The 24,888-nt window shown below is 37.5% G+C and overlaps 1 protein-coding gene across 1 annotated transcript in view; it reads right to left on the bottom strand.

Annotated features, from left to right (window-relative positions):
• Window positions 1-24,888, bottom strand: part of TANC2 (tetratricopeptide repeat, ankyrin repeat and coiled-coil containing 2) — a gene marked incomplete at both ends in the record, with an annotated part of 236,840 nt that overhangs the window by 90,019 nt on the left and 121,933 nt on the right. Inside the window, one exon of the mRNA XM_080922462.1 lies at window positions 10,134-10,259. Within this exon, the coding sequence (XP_080778588.1) occupies window positions 10,134-10,259 (126 nt within the window). The remainder of the gene's footprint in view (window positions 1-10,133; window positions 10,260-24,888) is intronic.

The following is a 24,888-nucleotide window of genomic DNA, read 5'->3' as shown; positions in this document are numbered from 1 at the left end:
ACTCTGTCCTTGCATTTCCTTTTGACAGGAGGAACTCTGGATTACTCTTTTTGAGGTGGTTGGGTGGGACCATACCTATCCACTGGATATGGTCTCTACAGGTTCTATCTCCCCTTTTTTAGGTATTTTGGCTAAAGGAAAGGAACTTTCTCAAGGGATACAAAAACCACTCTCTTGTGCTCGTGGGGAAGCTCAGTGGATAAAAGTGATTGCCACTGAGGCTGGTCAGAGGTCAATCCCCAGGACCCACGTGGCAGAGGTAGAAAACTGACTCCTACAAGTTGTACTGATGTCTGTAGGCACATGCTAGGGTACATGCACAAACCCATATGCACACACAGACACACAGAAAATTAATAAATATAGCCCTCCTGCAAACCACTTTAGACTCATTCAGTGTGTGCATCTTTTCAATGCAAATTATGCTTGTGGCAACTATTTCTAGGAATATTCTCTTATAAGCTCATCAATAGTTATAATTATATATTTAGGTTATAGAAAAAAATCCCCTTTTTTAAAGGCAAGGATAAACCTTAAAAAAAAAAAAATAAGAAAACCAAATAAGCCCAAGATTTACTAAAGTTAACAAACCTGCTCCTCCAAATGTAAATAGAAGCAGTCAAAGGGGGAGAGGAGGCAGAAAGGAAAGTTAGGATAGAAGTGTTCTAAATGAATTTTGACTAACACGTACTTATTCATGGAAAATACCATGAGTCACTTGAAACAAAGTCATTTACAGGGCTGGAAGAAGAAAGGTTGTACATGATATAGACAGGGTCTGGTACAAAAAAGGTACAACTGTGCTGGCTTGTATCCTTCCACGGTGAATATGCAGCCTAGCTTGGAAGTACCTCTGTTCCTCAGAGTAAACTGGTAATCTCTGGCTCAGCCCCAGGGTTCATGCCAAGTATACAATTCTTTACACAAAGTAAGAGACAAAACACCTATGTTTCAAGAAAAACTTGAAAATATATTACTAACACACATGTACCCAAAAGGCTTATTTCTTTAGACAGGGTTTTTCTAGGTCATTCAGGCCTGACATGAAACTTTCAATCCTCCTTCACTAGCCTCCCAAGCACAGGAATTGTGGGGGTGAGTATGCCAACATGCAGTTTAGTTATTCTCCTTAAAAAAGTTTAAAAAACTTTATTATTATCATCATTATTATTAGATAATGATGATGATGATGATGTGTGTGTGTGTCTGTACAGCATGTGCTTGTGTGTGGGATTGTGGATGTGTATATTCAATGGCACACTAGTTCTGGTTTATTTATTCTTAAGAAACATTTAGGGCTGGGGAGTGGTGGCTCAGCAGGTTAAGACACTTGCCACCAAGTCTGAGGATTTGAGTTTGATCTCTAGGACCATGTGGCAGAAGGAAATGACTCCAGCAGTTTCCTTTGATTTTTGTGCTCACCTATACATATACATATACATATATATATATATATATATATATACATACACATATACATACACATAGAGTACATATAAGAAAGCAAAAGAAGAAAAAAAGAGAACTATTTAACCAAGGCAGGAGATCACTTGTCTGTTGAGTTTCTATAAGGGCTGACTGGCAAGAGTCAAGCCCTGCTTGCTCTAGGTCCTCAGCAAAAAAACAAAAACAAAATAACAAAACCAAAATCCACCCCCTCCAAAAAAAAAAAAAAAAAAACAATGGAGGAAGGTATTTCTACCTCAGGAAATACATCATTGAACATGTGAAACAGTAAATAGTGTAAAGAGAATGGTCTGAAAATGTTGATGTTAGATAAGTTCCATTAAAAAAAAATAGAAGCAGAAACAGCTTTTGGACAAGCAGGAAAACCTGGCAGAAAAAGTAAAATGGTGGACTCAGGGCTAAGGTGTCTCAGTTTGGATCTGCCTCTGTTACTTGCCTAGTGGCCTAGTTACTTATATTAGCAATTTGTCGGTTTTCTCATCTTCATGTAAGGTGAACAGCACCACTGTGAAGAATGAGTATGACTGTTTAGGACAGTGTCTAACTCAATCACTTCCCATATCCTGAACTAAAACAGACACTTAGTAAAACACTTATCACCTCTTTCCCACAGACACATAATTAAAAAACAAACAAACAAACAAGTCAGCCAGCCAGCCAGCCAACTAACCAACCAACCAACCAGAAAGGATACTGGGAAGATACTGACTCTTCAGGCCTTCTTCCCTTTGACATTTCTGCCTTATCTCCCTTCTTTCTTTGACCACCCAATTTTTTCAAAGAACCATTTATCAGTCTTCTTTCACAGTAATAACTCAGAGCCTGGCTTCTACTTACATTACTGTCCTGAAATTATTTTGGTTAATGCCACTGATTGTTAAATGATTTATTTTAACTTTTTGTAAAGTGATTTATTTTCTAGTTTTGTTTCACACTGTTTATGATTTCACATTGTTAAAACAACCCCTAACTCTTGATGGGGTGGGTCTTCCTTTATGACCACCCCTAAAATACTAGAATTCTTGTTTTATATGTTACTACCCCCACATCTCAATGGGATAGATTAAAGTCTGTCACAGCTTTTTAAGTGATGATGGTTCTTATATTTCTATTCTAGACCTCAATCCTAAAGTTTTGTGTAACATTTCCAACAACTCATGACCATTATCTATGACACTGTGTCTGGTGGTGTAGGCCTGTTGTTCCAGTGACTCTGGGAGGCTAAGCCAGGAGGATTATTACTTAAGGCTTTCCTGGGCTAGTGAGTTTAATGCTGGCTAACAACTTAATGAGAGCCCACCTTAAGATAAAAAGTGGTTCTGGGTTGTAGCTAGAGCTGGGTAGGCTTGACTTGCACACAGAAGGCTCTAGGTTCAACATCTACTACCTGAGGAAAAAAGGAGTCATCTACTCGGATATCTAACAGGAATCACAAACTTGGAAAATGTCACTAAGATTATTTCACTTCCTTGAGAAGTGAGTTTCCTGATTACCATTTGTTTGCACAGTATCACTACATATTCCATCTTATAAGACAAAAACTTGGGACTTATCCAGGCTTTCTTCCTGCGTCACACTAATAATTAGTCATAGTGTTTTAAGTTCTTTAAAGACAGGGAATTATATATTACAATGTAGCTAAGGATGACCCTAAACCTCTGATCTTCCTGTCTCCTTCCAGGGCATGCTGGGTAGGCACTCTACCAACTGAGCTAATATCCCCAGCCCCTGACATTGGTCTTACAGAAAAATATTTGTTTAAAACCAATCCAGAATCACTCTTGATTGAAATTCTTGGAGAAAGGACAAAGGTCATCAGAGAATAATGAAAGAAACAAGGAAAACCCAGTTCCTAGAATGATTACAACTTTCTATATACTTCACCAAATTTAGTACCTAATATATGGGGAAAATGTAAAAAGCAATGTTTTAAAAATGAGAAAAATTTATAACATATGTATATGCCAACTCAGTTGAAGTTTTATATTATTTGACTAGTGGCACTGAGAATGAGACATTTGTTTTTAGATATATCAAAACTAGTTATTTTAATTACTTGAAATTTAAGAGTAATATTTCTAAGTGAATTTTTATTAAAAAATTTTATAATGAAATTTTGCAAATGAAATTTCCAGTTCTATCATTTCATTAGTATCTTGGGAAATTATTCCATAAAATATTTCACATATAAATCCTAAATAATTTTAATGAATTCAAAAGTGTTACAAAGACATTAGTCAAGTAAATTTATTGACTATGGCTACTTCAATTGAATTTTTTAATATTTTTTTGAACAATCTTAATCTAAAAGTTGATTCTTTAAGTCTAATTCAGTTGAAAATATCGCTTATAAAAACTTTATGTATTAGCTCTTATTTGGGTTTTCTTTTTTCTTTTTTTAAAAAAAATTATTTAATTTATGTATGTGAGGACATTGTAGCTGTCTCCAGACACACCAAGAAAGGTCATTACAGATGGTTGTGAGCCATCATGTGGTTGCTGGGATTTGAACTCAGGACCTCTGGAAGAGCAGTCAGTGCTCTTAACTACTGAGCCATCTCTCCTGCCCCTTATTTGGGTTTTCTATTATTTGGGTAAGATTTGTTAATTTACCAAGACTGGTTTATATAAAAACCAGACCTGTAAGTAGAGCAACTATACCTTAGTGATTAGTTAAAACAAAGCAAACCAAACCAAACCAAAAACAGGAGGACAGCCAGACAGCTAAGTGTGTGAAGGAGCTTGGAGCTTCCTGCAAAGTCCATTATCCTGCGCTTGATCCCCAGGACACAGTGAAAGGAGGAACAGACTCCTGTGAGCTGTCTCCTGATCTCCACATTTATCACACAGCACATGTGCACCCCATTACCTTGACAAATGAATAAATATAATTTAATAAAAAACTACTCAAATAAAGCACTCTAGATTTATCAGAAGTTAAAAAACTTCAATTTAAATCATGAATTTTCAAAATGTAAGGTACTCTGTAGAAGAGCTGGCTATGGGGAAAGAGATCTCATATAACTAGAACACACAGTTTGCTATCTAACAGTCATGCTGGCATTTTTTGTGAATGTAAGCTTCCTTTAGCTTTTGAATTTACTTAAGAAGGACATTTAATGGCTTATAAAATAATAAACAACAGTGATTAAAAATACTGATGGAAATATTCCCCTGTAAATGTGCCAGTTAGCTAGGCAATGATCAGGATGACTAAGCAAGCCCAGGGCTGCATGACTCAGTGGGCTAATGCAATAGCCATCAGCTTCATGACATGCATCTTAGTCAGCTTCATAAAGAACGCATTGTTTCAGAAATGTGAGGGACTCACACATGCTGTGATATACTCATTTTATTTAATGAAAATCAAACTTACTATTATGAAAGCAGGAACTCAAAGCCAAGTAAACCATCGCAGGGCCAGTTTTAGAATACTGTGCCAATAGCCAGACAGCCATTTTCACACTTGCCCTCTCTCTATCCTAGTGTTTACCAAAGTAGCAATCACTAAACAGAAAGTCTCTAAATGTCTTTATGTAATGAGATTTGGCAAAGGACTAAGGAAAACAATATATTGAGAAATGAAGTTTTAATTAGTAACATGTAATCTCTTCAAGTAAAACAGTATGATTATAATTTAACCACAGGTAGTTTTGGGCCTTATCCCTAATAATTTTTCACTGATTCACTACAAGTAGCTAGGACCTGACATCCCTATGTGAGCATACATATTATGTATTTAACTCCTTGTTTCTCTTTTAATATTCTGTCTTATAATGTATTACTTTACCTGCAAAAAGCAATTACTTTTTTCTCCCTCTCTCAACAGTTTTGGTCTTTTTTATGGTACTTTACTGAGGTGGTCAAAAGAGATGCTTCACTGTACTTTTAGCATAACCCCTGATAATGCAATGGTGACCAAATAAAAAAGAAAACTTTTTAAGTAATTATGAAACCTTCAGTTAAAAAATTTCACAGAGTTAATTCAATTGACTATTCCTTAAAGACAGACTTTAAGGGCAGGCTAACAGTTTGTATACCGCACTAGAATACAGCTTTTTTTTTTTTTTAATTATTCATTTTATTTATATGAGTACACTGCAGCTGTCTTCAGACACACCAGAAGAGGGCATCAGATCTCATTACAGATGGTTGTGAGCCACCATGTGGTTGCTGGGAATTGAACTCAGGACCTCTGGAAGAGTAGTTGGTGCTCTTAACTGCTGAACCATCTCTCCAGCCCTAAAATACAGCTTTTATGACTACAAAAAAAGTAGTCTGACTACTGATGATAGCTAGGAATCTGCTACCCTGCTGCAAAGGGACTGGTTTATGTGACTTCCTTCTCTCTACTCTTGGGCAGAGTTTCTGGAAGCATCAATTTGTGGTAGAACAGCTGAATTGAAAAAAAAAAAAGAAGCTTTTTACTAATGAGGCCAATGTTAAAATATGTAACTCAGTGATCCAAAAAATTCTAACTCACATAGTACCCTAATAACCTTGTGTCAGTAGTCAAAAGACAACTACTATTATGACTCAATAATTCAGTTATTGTTAAGGTAAATTTGAAATGAACTCTACTTATAAACTATGCTCATAAACAACTTCTAACATCTAAAAACTTTCAAAGTATTCCCCCATTTGCATTTCTGTAAACAGACTATATAGTCCTTGAGACATAATACTCATTTTCAACTACAATAATATTTATTAAATTGCTTACTGAAGTGTCTGGGGGGGCCCCTTGGGGGTTTCCAAGACATGTTTGGTGTCCTTAAAACTGAAGTTATTGTTATGACACCAAGAGGTTATTTTCCTTTTACCAAGTTTTTTACTACTAACTATGTAGTGGAATTTCCCACACCTTTTTAACATGTAGAAAAGATCTTTTATTTTTAAGATGAAAAAATACTTTATTTAATGAGTATTAGGTGTTTTTCCCTTGTGCATGTATACCATGTGTATTTTTGGTGCCTGCAAGAGGTCAGAAGAGGGTGTTGGATCCTCTGACTGAAGTTATGGACGGCGGTGAGCGGTTACCACATGGGTGCTTGAAAACAAACTTACTGCAAGAGCACTAAGTGTGATATTTCCACAAAGCCATCGTTCCAGCCCTGAAAGGTATTTTAATGACCTCTATTATTTTATAAAAACCTACTATTATATTCAAAACCTGAAACTAGTACCTGACATATTAGTCTATAATATGGTTAAAAAGCACATCAAGTCATATAAATAAAAGCTTTTTAGAATTCTTAATAATGTAAGAATATAACCCTATGAGTATGCACAGTGAACATATTTCAGGCAGTTTTTATACTTTAAATCAGTTAGTCAATACAATTAATTATCACTGGATATACTATAGATATATTGTCAGTACATACATATTTAAGTACTCAGCATTAAAATAATATTAGAATTGTTGCTAAAAACCCTCCTATTTCTGGCTGGAGAAATGGCCTAGTGGTTAAGAGGATTTGCTGATCTTGCAGAGGACTAGACTTCAGTTTTGAGCACCCACGTGGAGCAGCTCTCAATCTCCAGTAACTACAGCTTTAGGGGATCTGAAACCTTTTGTTGGCTTCAGTGGGCACCTGAATACATGTACACATAATCTACACTCATACATACACACAACAAACCTTGTTACACAGGGCTGGTATGAAGCTTAGTGGCACGTGTAAAGCCCTAGTTCTCAGAACAGCTAGAACAAAACAAACAAAACAAAACAAAAGCTATTTCATAAAACTTGTGTAATACTTTAAAATACAAACACACACACACACACACACACACACCTGTGTGTATGTATGTGTATGTGTGCCTCAATGAGCAGAGAAGAGGAAAGCTTGTAGGAATTAGTTCTCTTCATCTATCTGTGGGTGTCCCCAGGATTAAAATCAGGTCTTCAGTCCTGGGGTAAGTATCTTTACCTGCTGAACCATCTCACTGGTCTCTAGAAACACATGATACTGAAATTATCCTTAGTCATTTTATTTTTTCGGGAGGGGGGAGGACATAAGGTAATTTTACTTCAACTATAATTAGGAAAAACATTTCAAACTGACTGTAATTTGTATGCTTGAAGATGATGGATGTCAGGAAAACAATCTGATTATGAACCTAAGGGAATGTGGAATGTTTAGATATAGTAATCCTCAGTTATAAAGGATTGCTAAGGCCTATAGTTTGTCCAAGTTAAGTTTGCTTTATCTTCTTATCAATGTTCTTTACTTCATATCAGAAGTCATTCAATTCTTTGTAAACAGTAATCAAGATTACATGTTCCTTTTTGAGCTTGATTATTTTCCAGAGCCTCTACCTGAGTGTGCTAATTTTGGAGTAATGAATTAAAGTATGTTAATTTTAGAAGGCCAAACTACTAAGTAAACACCCTGTCTTTTCCTCAATCAATACACTCATCTGGAAATCATGTTCTAAATGATTGCTCAGTGTAACCCTCTCGAGAAATAGAGACACCCGAAGAGACTAAAGCACTAACACAGCATCTGCACTAATGTGAAAGGTACAGCTTGAGCACTAATGTAGATTTTTTGAAGAAGTATAAAATTAGTATCATCAGAAACACTTTTTTTTAGGCCTTGTAAAGAAATAGATATACTTTGGGAAAAAAATCTATAAATATACTTTCATCATATGAATCTTGAGGCTGAAGCTAAATTAAGGAAAAAAACACTTAGTTATAATCAAGATGTAACTGATATCTCTATATCAACACCACCAGAATAGATAAAGTCTTGTATCATTAAAATCTTATTAAATCTTTACACACCAGAGGCATGTATGTGAGATCAAATAGCAGTGGGACTCAATATTAACAAGGCCCCAAATGAATAGAGCTGAAACCTGTCATTTTTTTTTTCTATGTAGAGTAACACCTATAATTAGACAATGAGAAACCAAAGCACTGTTATGTTTTTCAGTAATGAAATACAAAGTCATGCCAACATAGCAGATCTGAAAACAAATCTGAAGGTCTAGACAGGTCAGCAGTTGTATTCAATTTTATTTAATAATCTTGTGTATTGTGTCCTGGAACAAATAAATTATTTATCCTTTTCATCAAATATATTTAAGCTTTGGGTATGAAAGGTCTAAAGTTGTGCTTGACATAATTCCATTGTCTTTCTGAAAAATGTGTTCCCTACACTTATTAATTTAGTGTGTGCGTGTGTGGGGGGGTGTATGTAGGTCAGAATACAACTTTTGAGAGCCAGCTTTCCTTCTACCACATGGATCCTGGGAATCAATCTCAAGTTGTCAGGCTTAGTAGCAAGTGCCCTTAATCTGCTAAGTCATTTTGCCTTGCTGGCCCATAATTCCATTTTCTAAAGGGGAAATAAAAAAAATAGATATATTAAGCAACTAGTATATGATAAACTATAGAAATGATAAATACTATGGAGAAAGATTAGGAACCAAACTAAGAGATTATTCACTATTGTTAATGTGACTATGGAAACATAGTGATACAATCAGTTGTTTTAGGCTTCCATTTGCTTGGCTATTACTGAAAAGCTGTGAGGAAAATGATTTCTAGAATGGCCAGTAGGCATGAGTAATTTCTTTCCTGTGTGAGTAATGCATTGATTAGTGAGGGACATAGGATAAAAGAGAAAAGCAAAACCAATATGAAAATAAACTATAAAATAAAAAAACCCAAGAGCTATAAATTTCTAGGTATCAGAGGAATGCTAAGTATTAAAAAGCTATCAGAGAAGGTTCATTTGAGCAAAGAGGCACAGAGAGCAGGAACAATCTCCTCAATGAGACTATTCTCATAATAAAATGAAAGAAAAGACTGTTTTCCTCTTATAGGAGCCACAGAAAAGATAGTTTCCTGTAATGGTTCATGATATCAACTTGAAGGGATTAAGAATCGCCATGGAAACACACCTTTGTGGAGTATCCATAAGGATTATTTCCAGAAAGACTTAATTGAGGAGAGAAGGCCCCCCCCCCACAAATGTGAACAATACCATCCTATGGGTTGGGGTCCTACACCAATTACAAAGCAGAGTGTAAGTTTGAGCACTGGCATTCCTGTCTCTGATTCTTGACCATGGTTGCAGTGTGACTGGCTGCCTTGTGTTTCTGCTGCCACGTCTTTCTCACTATGATGAACTACATCTTCCTACTGTGAGCTCCAACAGCTCTCCCATCCTTAAGATGCTGTGTATTCTGCCACAAGAGAGAGAAAGTAAATAATAGGGTGCCTAAGTGGGTGAAAGGATGTTGGTTAGTTGTTGCCAGCACTGTCTGAAATAGCAAGAAAATAAATGTATTATATGTTACTAGAAACAGTCAGTAGAGAAATTCTATAGTAGAATACAGATCAGTATACAGTTCACCTCCAATATGGTCAGGGCTAACATTGGTCAACAGTTACCTCTAAAATCCAGGAGCTTAAGGCTTTTCCTCCACCAGTACTTATTCTTTCCATTTGGTTTCTTTCAAAATTACAACATGTTTCTATAAGGACAATCTATTTGGACCTTTCTAGTTACATTTTAAAGTACATCATCTACCTCCTTAAAAGAAAGACCAAGCTTGGAGATAGGAGAAAAATAACTTAAAAAAATTTTTTTTGGTCCATTTTCCCCTGTTCTCACCACCCACCCTTCAGCCCTTGGTATTCTGACCTCTGAGGTCCTGCTGTGTGCGAGCACCGCTCATGCTCTGTCTTGGCATTCGAAGAGACGTCCTCAAAGGAGTATGTCTCTGCTCATCCAGGTAAGCAAGATCCTCCAAGTGGGCAGAGCTGGTGGCTAACAAGACAGAAAGAATTTAGTTACTAACTGTAAGTTAGAAAACTTTAAAAAAAAATCTAGTTGCTGTCTGACATAACACTGAATCAAAGCTTATATGAGCAGAAACCTCCCCCCCCCCCAAACAATATATAAATCATTTACTTTGTCTTTACAAAACCAAATCTTTGAAAAAAAAAACTTCATTCCACCTTATTCTTTGAGGTAGAGTATCACAGATCTGAGGGTCTATAACATTAACAGAGAAATATATTTCCTATTCAACTAAGTGAACAGAAACAAACTAGAAAAGTACAAGATTACCATTAAGTTGTAGATAACTGTATAAACAATTTAATATTTTTAAACAAGTGTCTAGTCTAATATAAAATGCTATTTTGCTTTTAAATGTCAGAGTCATAAAAAGTACAATAGAAAAAATTAAAGAAAAATTTCTTGACATTGTTGAAACAGATGGACTTCTAAAAATTAAAAGGGAAATAAAACATTGTTTATATGAACATTTCAACTTGAGAAAAATATCTGAGGATTGGTTTTATTTCATAAAAATATGGTTACCAACTTATTAGCACTGAAGATTGGCATGAATACATCCAAAGAGAAGAAAGCCCAAGCCTTATCTTTTCATGACTGTGGGGCCTCACATGGCTTTCCACAAAATTCCTACACAGTACTTTTTATGTTAGAGTTCTATTACATGTGAGATTTACAGAAGATGATGTGCTATAGTTAGCTTCTTGTCAGCTTGACACAAGCTAGAGTTATTTTGGGAAGAGAAACCTCAATTGAGAAAATTCCCTCATTAGATTGCCTAGAGGCAAACTTGTGAGCATTTTCTTGATTAATAATTAGTGCAGGAGGACCCAGGCCATTGTGGGGGTGCCACCCCTGAGCAGGTGGTCCTGGGTGGTGCATAAGTTAATAAATAAACAGAGCAGGTCACGATGAACAAACCAGCAAACAGCATTCTTCCATGGTTCCTGCTCTGACCGTGCTTAGTAATGGAATATGTGGCCTGAGAGTTGTAAGATGAGATAAAACCTCTGCTCCTCAAGTTGCTTTTGGTCATGGTGCTTCACTACAGCAATGGAAATCCAACTAAGACAGACAACATGGTTGTCTGCCTAGAAAGCTTTACAAGCTATGTTTGCTACCAGTATTAAGGAGCAAAAACGGGTAGAGAAAACAGCCTAGAATTCTCCCAGCTTAGGGAACAAGTCCAAGGACAGAAAGTGTATTAGGTCAAAAGTAAACTGTTTACTGTGACTAAACTTTGGAAATAGTATTTACTAATCTGTTCATTAATTTAATCACTCAGTAAATACAATTGAAGGTGGCAGCAAAAATGCCAACACTGTTTTCTAATAATACTTTTGCCATGCTTTTTTTTTCTTTTGAGATAAAGTTTGTAGCCTTTGAGAGCCTGAAGTTGTAGACAACATGACCTTATATATAAAAACCTTCAAGTAGCATTTTTATGTACTGGTAGCAAATATTCTAAATAAAAAAGAAATTAAAAAATAAATCTCATTAGTCATAGGTTAAAAAAAATAAGTATCTAAGAACAAATTGTATAACCAAAGAAGTAAAGGAGCTCTAACAATAAAAACTATAAAGGAACTAAAAATGAAAGAGATTAAAAAGAACCCAAAATTGGAATGCTATCCTGTGCTCATACACTATTAGAAATGATATTGTTAGAAATGTCCGGGCTATAAACAAAACTATGGCTCTAGCTGCATATGTAGCAGAGGATGACCTTGTTGGGCATCAATGGGAGAGAAGCCCTTGGTCTTGTCAAGGCTCGATGGCCCAGTGTAGGGGAGGTGAAAGAGGCTGGTGGGGGGGCACCCTTATAGAAGCATGGGGAGGGTGGATGGGATAGGTTTATGAAGGGGAAACCGGGAAAGAGGATAACATTTAAAATGTTAATAAAATATATCAATAAAAAATAAAATTACAAAGTTGCCTTAGAAAAGTCTATGCTATTAAAGTTATGTACAGACTCACTGAACCCCTGTCAAAATTCTTCACAAAACACATTATATTACCTGACTTCAAAATACCCTCTAAAGCTGTAGTAATCATTACTATATGCTTTGGCATACAGTATGATGTAGATACATCAGTCAAAGGACAGAATAGAGACTGAAAAAAAAAACACACTTTACAATCAGCTCATTTTTGCACAAGTGCCAAGAATACACACCAGGGAGAGGAAGCTTCTTAAGTAAGCAGTGCTGGGAAGCTGGATGTGCACTAGCAGAGAAAATACTCATCATCATGATGAGAGAAAACAAGTCAAGGTTCCCAACTATGAAATCAGTTGAAAACAACCCTGAATGCTACGAGAATGGAGAAGAGTTTTTGGATAAAACTCAAAAGCACAAGAAGACAAATAGATTATATCAAACTCTTCCTGTTACCAGGAGTTTCTCCATTTCCAAGTAATCTTCTGAGAAAAACCTCTTGTCACAGTGTGTCAGTCTTTGCTCTCCCTTTGTCAAAATGTGCTCTGGTTACATTTTCTCTGCCTCACTGATCTCTGATCATGAGCCCAAGGCTGGCTTCCCTTTACTAAATGGCCAAGGATGGTTTTGAACTCCTGATCTTTTTGTCTCCTCCTCTCAAGTACTGGAATTTACAGGCACATGTCTCCATACCAGCTTATGTAGTACATTGTTTAGAACAAGTGGTAACATTTCTTTTTGATCATCCTATCTCTTCAGACAATAAAATGAGTGTCATGAACAAATTGCTCAGTGTACCTCTGACTTACTATCCTTACATTTAGCTATCTGCTGACTATCCTCAACCCCATCCCCATTTGCCTTAATACTTAACTACTGAAGGAATATGCTTGGCCTAATGATGTACAGAGCTTCCTTCAGGTAACACCGATGCTGCTTTTACTTTTTAAAAATTGAATACCATCTCTCATACTATGTAAATTACCTATTATATTTATCTTTTCCATCTAGATTGTAAGCTTCATGGTGAGAGAATCTTTGTTTTACTAACTGATGCCAAGTGCTTTATAGTGCCTGACACAAAGTTCATGCTTAATAAATACCCACACAATGACTGCAATATTATACATATTATGTATATACATATATTTACATACATATACACATACACCTATTATACATATTATACACACACACACACACACACACACACACACACACACACATATATATGTCATCTTTATCTTGAATTTCAGGTATATAAACAATCAACAAGCAAGTCAACATTCTCATGGGAACCTTTGAAGGTAACTATAGCAATAACAACATCATCCTCTACAAAGACTAATGAGAGCTCCATAGAGACAATCTATTCCCATGTCAAAATGTCATTTACATTGAAATTGTACTGGCAAATACTTCTGAGAGAATTATGTCAAGTTAAATTAGTATTATAATGTTTAATGAAGACTAGCCAAATACACGAGATAATTACATAAATTCAAGTGAAATAAACAAACAAAAAACCAAATTTGTAATAAAATTTTTATCATTAATGTTTATTTTTTATTAAATTATTTTATTTATTTACATTCCAAAAGTTGCCCTCCTTCTGGGTTCCTACCCCTATCTCTGAGAGGGTGCTCCTCCACCTGCCCATCTTACCACCACCAGCATCCTTCTTCCCTGGGGCATCAAATTTCCACAGGATCAAGTGCATCATTTCCCACTGAGGCCATACAAGGCAGTCCACTACCACACATGTGCCTGGGGCCACGAACCAACCCATGTATGCTCCTTGGTTTTTGGTTTAGTCCCTGGGAGCTCTGAGTGGTCTGGGTTAGTTGGCACTGTTGTTCTTTCTATGGGGTTGTAATCCCCTTCAGATCCTTCACTCCTTCCTTGAACTCTTCCAAACTTTTAAGTATATGGAAAAAACTCTAAAGTCAAAAAGCCTGTCATTAAAAAGCCTTGTTTTTATTAGAGAAAGAGAGACTAGAAAAATGAGAAAAATATGTTAAATTATATATTTTATTAGACTGAAATAGTTGAAGACTACACACTCATAAAGCATTTGACAAAAGCATTTTTTAAAAAGAGTGAATATAGTTTAAATCTATGACATCTGGGCAGAGAAAAAAAAATCAGCAAACATTTGGTAGAGAGCATTTCAAAAACAACTCTATACTGATTTTAGAAGTCCATTTAGGAGAGATCCAGGGACACAGGCCTGGTGAGATGGCGCTCCGAGTAGATGGGGAGCAGAGAGGTCTGTGCCTAGCGCTCTGAAAGTGTGCCCCCCCAGATTGGTTCAGGGGAGCAGGAACCTTGCCTTAGGGTCTCTGTTTATACCTGGCGGCCCCTGCATGCAGAACAGGCGCTCAGGCCATCTGCCACCAGGAACAGCGGAGATCCAGGGATACAGGCCTGGTGAGACGGCGCTCCTAAGTAGCCAGGGAGCAGAGGGGTCTGTGCCTAGCGCTCAGAAAGTGTGCCCCCTCCATTGGTTCAGGGGAGCAGGAACCCTGCCTTAAGGTGCCTGTTTCCACCCAGTACTCCATGCCTGCAGAAAAGGCACTCAGGCCATCTGCCACCAGGAACAGCCGAGACCCAGGAACACAGGCCTGGTGAGACAGCGCTCCAAGTAGCCAGGGAGCAGAGAGGTCTATGCCACGGGCTCAGCAAGTGTGCCACCCCCCCCCCTTGGTTCAGGGGAGCAGGAACCCTGCCTTAGGGTGTTTGCTTCCACCCAGCGGCCCAAGCATGCAGAACAGGTGCTCAGGCCATCTGCCACCAGGAACAGCAGAGATCTAGGGACACAGGCCAGGTACACAGGAGAGATGAGAACCAATCACTGACAAGACCACTTATAATCACAGACAACAAGATAGCAAGAGGAAAGCGAAAGAATGTACCCCAGGGAAACCAGGACAACCTGGCAACACTAGAACCCAGCTCTCCCATCACAGCAAACAGCACAATGCCAAACACTCCAGAAAAAGAAGACTCAGACCCGAAATCATACCTCAAGATGATGATAGAGATACTTAAGAATGGGAGGAAAAGCATAAAGAAATAAAAGCTTTTAAAAAGGAAACAAGAAAAACACTCAAAGAATTCAAGGAAAACAGAACCAAAGAGATGAAGGAATGAAAGAAGGAATTTAAAACAGAAATGGACACAATAAAGAAAACACTAAAAGAGATAACCCTAGAGGTAGAAAACCTAAAAAAGAAATCAGGAGTCACAGATGCAAGCATCTCCAACAGACTATCAGAGATGGAAGAGAAAATATCGGGGGCCGAAGACAACATTGAAAACATAGACAAAACAGTCAGAGAAGACGCAAAACCCAAAAAGCTCCTAACCCAAAATGTCCAGGAGATCCAGGACACAGTGAGAAGACCAAACCTAAGGATAATAGGAATAGGAGAGGGCAAGAATATCAACTAAGAGGCACAGTAAATATCTTCAACAAAATCATAGAAGAAAACTTCCCTTAAGAATGAGATGACTATGAGCATAAAAGAAGCCTACAGAACTCTAAACAGAGTAGACCAGAAAAGAAATTCCTCCTGACACATAATAGTCAAAACGCCAAGTGCCCAAAGCAAAGAAAGAATACTAAAAAACTTCCGGACCCAGAGCGGAGTCTGGCCTACCTGCAACCCGGATCGGCGGCTCATAGAGGCTGAGCAACTAGTGAGTGGGAGACCTAGACCGCAGGGGAGCAGAGAAATCTCTGCGGAGTGCACACGGAAAGTGCACACCCTAACTTGCCCTGCCCCGCTTTGCCCTATCCAGCCATTGGGAACAGAAAATTAGAACTTCTGTTTCCACCCGAGGCGACTTCCGGACGCAGAGCGGAGCCTGGCCTACCTGCCACCCGGATCGGCGGCTCATAGAGGCTGAGCAACTGCGATTGGGAACAGAAAATTAGAACTTCTGTTTCCACCCGGAGGCGACTTCCAGACGCAGAGCGAAGCCTGGCCTACCTGCCACGCGGAAAGGCAGCTCATAGAGGCTGAGCAACTGGTGAGTGGGAGACCTAGACCGCAGGGGAGCAGAGAGATCTCTGCGGAGTGCACAGGGAAAGTGCACCCCCTGCCTTGCCCTGCCCTGCAGTGCCTGATCCAGCAAACAGAAACAGAACTTTGGAACTTCTGCTCACACCCGACGACTCTGAGGCATAAAACAGGGCTCGACCCATCTGACACCTGAACCAGTGGAGAACCAGGGACACAGACCAGATACAAGGGAAAGGCAAGAACATATCACTGATAACAAAATGGCAAGAGGATAGAGAAAGAGTATATCCCAAGGGAACCAAGACAATCTAGCAACACCAGACCCCAGCTCTCCCATAACAGCAAACATCGGAATTCCAAACACTCCAGAAAAAGAAGACACAGACCTGAAATCATACCTCAAGATGCTGATAGAGATACTTAAACAAGATAGGGAGGAAAAGCAAAAAGATTCAGAAGCTTTTAAAGAAGAAACAAGAAAAACATTCGAAGAACTCAAAGAACTAGAGGAAAACAGAACGAAAGAAATAAAGGAATGGAAGAGGGAAATTAAAACAGTGATTGACACAATAAAGAAAACACTAAAAGAGATAACCCTAGAGTCAGAACACCAAAAAAAGAAATCAGGAGTCACAGAAGCAAGCATTTCCAATAGATTACAAGAGATCGAAGAGAAAATCTCGGGGGCAGAAGACAACATTGCAAACATAGACAAAACAGCCAGAGAAGATGCAAAAAACAAAAAGCTCCTAACCCAAAATGTCCAGGAAATCCAAGACACAATGAGAAGACCGAACCTAAGGATAATAGGAATAGAAGAGGGAGAAGAGTATCAACTAAGAGGCACAGTAAATATCTTCAACATAATCATAGAAGAAAACTTCCCTACCCTCAAGAATGAGATGACCACGAGCATAAAAGAAGCCTTCAGAACTCCAAATAGGTTGGACCAGAAAAGAAATACCTCCCGACACATAATAGTAAAAACATCAAGTGCCCAAAGTAAAGAAAGAATACTAAAAGCAGTAAGGGAAAAAGGTCAGGTAACATATAAAGGCAGACCAATCAGACTCACACCCGATTTCTCAACAGAGACTATGAAAGCTAGAAGAGCCTGGACAGACATCATTCACTCCTTAAGAGAGCACAAGTGCCTGCCCAAGCTGCTATACCCAGCAAAACTATCAATCACCATCGATGGAGAGACAAAGATATTTCAAGACAAATCTAAATTCACACAATATCTGACAACAAACCCAGCACTACAACGATTTATAGGTGGAAAACCCAATACAATGAGGGAAAATACAGCCTAGTAAAAACAAGAAAACTCCTAAACAAGAAAACTAAAAGAAGAAAAAAAAAACACAGACACAACTCAACCCAAAAAAGCAATAATGGCAGGAAACAGAAACAACTACTCCTTGTTATCTATTAACATAAATGATCTCAACTCCCCAATAAAGAGACATAGACTATCAGACTGGATACATAAACAAAATCCAGCCTTTTGCTGCATACAGGAAACTCATATCAGAGACAAAGACAGACACTATCTCAGAGTAAAAGGGTGGGAAAAAAACTTCCAAGCAAACAGCTCCAAGAAGCAAGCTGGAGTGGCTATTCTAATATCGAATAAAGTAAATTTCCAACCAAAAGTTATCAAAAAAAAAAAAAAAAAAAAAAAAAAAAAAGGAAGGACACTTTTTACTCATTACCGGGGAAATCTGTCAGGAGGAACTCTCAATCCTTAACATATATGCTCCAAATAAAAAATCACCCACATTCATAAAAGAAACCCTACTAAAGCTAAAAAAATACATTTCACCCCACACAATAATAGTGGGAGACTTTAATACCCCACTCTCACCAATGGACAGATCAGGGAAACAGAAACTGAATAAGGACACTGCAAAACTAGCAGAGACTTTGAACCAACTAGAATTAATAGATATATACAGAAAATACTATCCCAAAGTAAAAGAATACACCTTCTTCTCACCACCCCATGGCACCTTCTCGAAAATTGACCACATAATTGGACACAGAACGAGCCTCCATCGATATAAGAAGATTGAAATACTTCCATGCATCCTCTCAGATCATCATGGTCTACGGCTGGTCTTTAACAACAACAAAGACAACAAAAAGCCCACATACACATGGAAACTAAACAATGCTCTGTTAAAGGATAGCAGGGTCAAAGAAGAAATAAAGAAAGAAATTAAGGATTTTCTAGAATTCAACAAAAACGAAAACACAACATACCCAAACCTATGGGATGCAATGAAAGCAGTACTGAGAGGAAAACTCATAGCCCTAAGTGCTTCCAAAAAGAAACTGGAGAGAGCTCACATCAGCAACCTGACCGCACAGCTAAAAGCCCTAGAACAAAAGGAAGCAGATATACCCAAAAAGAGTAGACGGCAAGAAATAATCAAAATTAGGGCAGAAATAGACCAAATAGAAACAAAAAGAACCATTGAAAAAAATCAACAAAACCAAGAGTTGGTTCTTTGAGAAAATCAACAAGATTGATAAACCCCTAGCCAGACTAACTAGAGGGCAAAGAGAGAGTATCCAAATTAACAAAATCAGAAAGGAAAGTGGCGACATAACAACTGAAACTGAGGAAATTCAAGAAATCATCAGATCCTACTACAAAAACTTATACTCCACAAAATTGGAAAATCTGGAGGAAATGGACGAATTCCTAGACAGATACAAGGTCCCAAAGTTAAACCAGGACCAAGTAAACCATCTAAATAACCCTATAACACCTAAAGAAATAGAAGAAGTCATCAAAAGCCTCGCAACCAAAAAAAAGCCCAGGTCGAGACGGGTTCAGTGCAGAATTTTATCAAACATTTATTGTGGATATAACACCAATACTCGCCAAACTATTTCAAAAGATAGAATCAGATGGAATATTACCCAACTCATTTTTTGAGGCTACAATAACCCTTGTACCTAAACCACACAAAGACCCTACAAGGAAAGAGAACTTCAGACCAATCTCACTTATGAACACAGATGCAGAAATACTCAACAAAATCCTTGTAAACTGAATCCAAGAACACATCAAAACGATCATTCATCATGACCAAGTAGGCTTCATCCCTGGGATGCAGGGCTGGTTTAACATAAGGAAATCCATCAACGTAATCCACCATATAAACAAACTCAAAGACCAAAATCACATGGTCATCTCACTAGACGCTGAGAAAGCATTCGACAAAATCCAACACCCCTTCATGTTAAAAGTCCTGGAAAGAACAGGAATCCAAGGCCCATACTGAAACATAATAAAAGCAATATACAGCAAACCAACAGCCAACATCAAACTTAATGGCGAGAAACTTGAAGCAATCCCACTAAAATCAGGGACTCGACAAGGCTGCCCACTCTCCCCCTACCTATTCAACATAGTACTGGAAGTCCTGGCTGGAGCAATTAGACAGCAAAAGGAGATCAAGGGGATACAAATCGGAAAGGAAGAGATAAAAACATCACTCTTTGCAGATGACATGATAGTGTACTTGAGTGACCCCAAAAATTCCACCAGAGAACTCCTACAGCTGATAAACAAGTTCAGCAAAGTGGCTGGATACAAAATTAACTCAAACAAATCAGTAGCCTTCCTATACTCAAAGGACAAACATGTGGTGAAAGAAATTAGGGAAAAGGTACCCCTCACAATCGTTACAAAAACTATGAAATACCTTGGTGTGACTCTAACTAAGCAAGTGAAGGACCTGTATGACAATAACTTCAAACCTGTAAAGAAAGAAATTGAGGAGGATCTCAGAAAATGGAAAGATCTCCCATGCTCATGGATTGGAAAAATCAACATCTTAAAAATGGCCATCCTACCAAAAGCAATCTACAGATTCAACGCAATCCCCATCAAAATTCCAACACAGTTCTTCATGGAATTGGAAAGATCAATGTGCAATTTCATATGGAATAACAAAAGACCTAGAATAGCGAAATCCATCCTCAACAACAAGAAAACATCTGCGGGAATCACTATCCCTGACCTCAAGCTATATTACAAGGCAATTGTGCTGAAAACTGCATGGTACTGGTACAGAAATAGGCATGTGGATCAATGGAATAGAATAGAAGATCCTGAAATGAGCCCTCATGTATATGGTCACCTGATTTTTGACAAAGGAGCAGTAAACATTCAATGGAAAAAGGACAGCCTATTCAACAAATGGTGCTGGTCCAACTGGCACTCAGCATGCAGAAGAATGAAAATAGACCCTTTCTTATCTCCTTGTACAAAGCTCAAGTGTAAGTGGATCAAAGATCTCCACATTAAACCAGATACACTGAAACTATTAGATGAGAAAGTAGGGAAAACCTTAGAACACATAGGCACAGGAGAAAATTTCCTGAACAAAACACCAATGGCTCAAACTCTAAGGTCAAAGATTAACAAATGGGACTTAATGAGATTGCAAAGTTTCTGTAAGGCTAAGGACATTGTCAAGAAAACAAAACGGCAACCAACAGAATGGGAAAAGATCTTTACCAACACCACATCAGATAGAGGCCTAATATCCAAGGTGTAGAAGGAACTCAAAAAGCTAGACAGGAGAGAATCAAATAACCCTATTAAAAAATGGGGTACAGAGCTAAAGAAAACGTTTTCAGTTGAGGAACACCGAATGGCCGAGAAACATCTGAGGAAGTGCTCCACATCCTTAGCCATCAGGGAAATGCAAATCAAAACAACCCTGAGATTCCACCTCACACCAGTCAGATTGGCCAAGATCCAAAACTCAGATGACAGCAGATGCTGGCAAGGTTGCGGAGAAAGAGGAACACTTCTCCACTGTTGGTGGGGATGCAAGCTAGTACAACCACTCTGGAAATCTGTCTGGCGATACCTCAGAAAATTGGATATAGTACTACCTGAAGACCCAGCTATTCCACTTCTGGGCATATACCCCAGAAACACTTTAATACACAACAAAGATATATGCACCACAATGTTCATAGCGGCTCTATTTATAATAGCCAGAAGCTGGAAGGAACCCAGATGTCCTTCAGAGGATGAATAGATACAAAAATTGTCTTACATATACTTAATGGAATACTACTCAGCCACCAGAAACAATGACTTAACCAAATTCTTAAAAAAATGGCTGCATCTAGAGAATATCATCCTGAGTGAGATAACCCAGTCACAAAAGAACAGACATAATATGCAGTCACTGATAGTGGGATGCCAACCCCAGAGGCTTGCACTCCCCCAGAAACAACTCACAGACTGTATAAAGTCCAAGAAATAAAGAAAACAAATATATATATATATATATATATTTACAAAACAAGAAGACTTTGACTATTTCCATGTTACATTTTGTTTTGCATGTACTTTACGCTTATTGTAACTATTAGGTTTTCAATGCATACTGTCAAGCCCTTGAAAAAAATCAAGTACTGACTAAAAAATATATTCACATGGTTTTATGTAAAAATTATTTTAATGTCTGAAAAAACAGTACTGACAAAAATGTATAATTTTAAGCTAAAAAATGTTTAAAATCTTTACATTTATCTTTGTTTTGTAAAATAAAGTCGTTTTTTTTTTTTTTTTTTTTAAAAAAAAAGAAAGAGTACTAAAAGCAGTAAGGGGAAAAGGTCATGTAAAATATAAAGGCAGACCAATCAGAATCACACCCGATTTCTCAACAGAGACTATGAAAGCTAGAAGATCCTGGACAGACATCATGCAGACCCTCAGAGAACACAAATGTCAGCCCAAGCTGCTATACCCAGCAAACTCTCAATCACCATAGATCTAGAGACCAAGATATTCCAAGACAAAACTAAATTTACACAATATCTGACCACAAACCCAACACTACAATCAATTATAGGTGGAAAACCCAATACAAGGAGGGAAACTACATCTTAGTAAAAACGAGAAAATACCTTAAGCAAGAAAACCAAAAGAAGAAAGACACAGAGGCACAATTCTACCTCTAAAAGCAAAAGTAGCAGGAAACAGCAACCACTATTCCTTAATATCTGTTAACATAAATGGACTCAATTCCCCAATAAAAAGATATAGGCTATAAAACTTGATACATAAACAAAACCCAGCATTTTGCTGCATACAGGAAACTCATCTCAGAGACAAAGACAGACACTATCTCAGAGTAAAATGTTGGGAAAAAACCTTCCAAGCAAACGGCCCCAAGAAGCAAGCTGGAGTGGACATCCTTATATCGAATAAAGTAGATTTTCAACCAAAAGTTATCAAAAAAGATAAGGAAGAACACTTTTTACTCATTGCAGGAAAAATTTGACAGGAGGAACTCTCAATCCTTAACATATATGCTCCAAATACAAGAGCACCCATATTCATAAAAGAAAACCCTACATAATGGAGTACTACTCAGCTATCAGAAACAATGACTTTATGAAATTCCTAAGAAAATGGATGCATCTAGAAAATATCCTGAGTGAGATATCCTAGTCACAAAAGAACAGACATAATATGCAGTCACTGATAATTGGATACTAACCCCAGAAAGCTCAGAACACCCCAGAAACAACTCACAGACTATATGAAGTTCAAGAAAAAAAAAAAAAATTAAATGAAAAACCATTATGCTTAATCTTTACACACCAAGAAAACTTTGACTAATTTCAGGTTACATCTTGTTTTACATGTAGTTTATGCTCATTGTAACTAGTAAGATCTTAATGCACACTATCAAACCTTTAAAAAAACCAAGTACTGACAAAAATGTATTCATATACTTTTATGCAAAAATGCTTAAAATCTATACATTTACCTTTTTTAAAAATAAAGTTGTTCAATTAAAAAAAAAGAAGTCCATTTAGTTATTTGTTTTTATGTCAGTTGCCACTAATGGAAACAGCTCATAGTAATATGGCCAACACCCTTGTTGTGCCTCAACAGGGAGGCTGGACGGGCATTTCAGTTTGCTACTCTTGGGAAAAAAGTCATCTTTTCTATATTTATATAAAGAAAGTCATTATTCTGACTGCTGAAAAACCCCCATTGATATTTCTATAAAATATGCATTATAGTTTCTAGTTAGATTCATTTACATCCCCCTCGGTTCCCAATCTGCATTTACCTGATTAAAGTCTTTCCTTAGAAATCTGTGCTGCTTCATGTACTAACAAGTAGATAGAGAAAATTACATTTTTAATGGAGTTTGACCCTGTATTTTTCAACAGAACCCTTTTTCCCACACAAAGCAGTGATGACAGCTGCTGCAAACACTTCCTGCTTCCCACGTGCCTCCAAACCATTGCCAATCTTATTTCAAGACACCAAAGATGACCACAGATAGCCGGCTGGTAATTCCAGCTGTACAACTACAAATCTACAAGTCTATTTCCTTCTAACACACAAGCTTAAAAAATACAATAGCAATTCAAGTTATCCACACCATAAAATTCAGAGTTTAAAATTCTTACTTTTTATAATTTTAATTTCAAGTTATATAAAATTCAAATTTCTATTTAGAAAATTACTTCAGAAAAAAAAAAAAAAAAAAAAAACAAGCTACAGATTGTCACAAGTCACCCTCAGACATCTCACCAGTCAAGAGGCAAGTGCTCTCTCTCTCCGTCTAAGCTACAGCCTGAGTTCACTGAGCTGAAAATGTTTATGCTTCTAGTAAACAGGACTATCCTTGGATGCAGATGTCCTTGCTTGTAATTGGCACATTTGTCTTCTTAATTTAAGTTACTTAGCCTGTTTCTAAAATGTTATAAGCATCCCCATCACACAACTGCATATGTGCTGATTCTGCTGTCCCTCCAAGTATGTGTTATAAAACCTCAAACAGGGTCTCGGTCTCACAGAGTAATTCTATTTTCATTAATTTGCTCTTTTAAGACAAGGTCTTCTATGGCACAGGCTGGCCTCTAACTCACCAAGTAACTGAAGGTTCTCGCTTCGGCTCCCACTGTGCACTCCGGAGCACTGGGACTACAGGTGTGTGCCATCATGGAAGCTTAGGCAAAAGAAGGGCATTCTCTTCCCAAAAGAGGCAGAAATAGACAACATAGCCAGACTCACTCTAGACATTATTTCCACAGGACTTTAAAAGTATACAAGTGGTATTTTAACCTTTTTAGTTTTATTTTCTTTAAAGACTGTGCTTTGCGATGTGTGTCTCCCAGTCTGGTTGCAAACTGGCCACTAAGCTGGATTAGCCTTTCAAGTGCTGCTTTTACAGATGTGATCAAGACACCCAGCAGTCAATGTAGTTTTTCACATTTTTGAATTATTTGATTTCTTTATATTAGTCATGCTAAGAATTAAAAAAGGGAAATTTAAAAGTTGGATTGAAACAAAGCCTTTTATTAGGAGCATCCATTCCTCTGTTGTACAACTCCCGGGGCTCCTATGGTTAAGACAATTTAATAATCACATAGGGAACAAGAGAAGGAAATAAGAGGAGGGACAAATAGTGTATGTTTTCTCTTGTATACACACTCTTGATTAAAAATACTTTATATGAAACCAGAAGGGAGACTATTTCTGGAGATCACAAGTAACATTTGTAAAATGGGGGACATGGGAAAGTATTGAGGAACAAGTATGAGCAAATACAACTACACATGAAA

This window comes from Micromys minutus (genome assembly GCF_963924665.1).
Source record: "Micromys minutus genome assembly, chromosome: 10".
NCBI lineage: Eukaryota > Metazoa > Chordata > Mammalia > Rodentia > Muridae > Micromys > Micromys minutus.
This window is presented reverse-complemented; position numbering and strand designations above follow the sequence as displayed.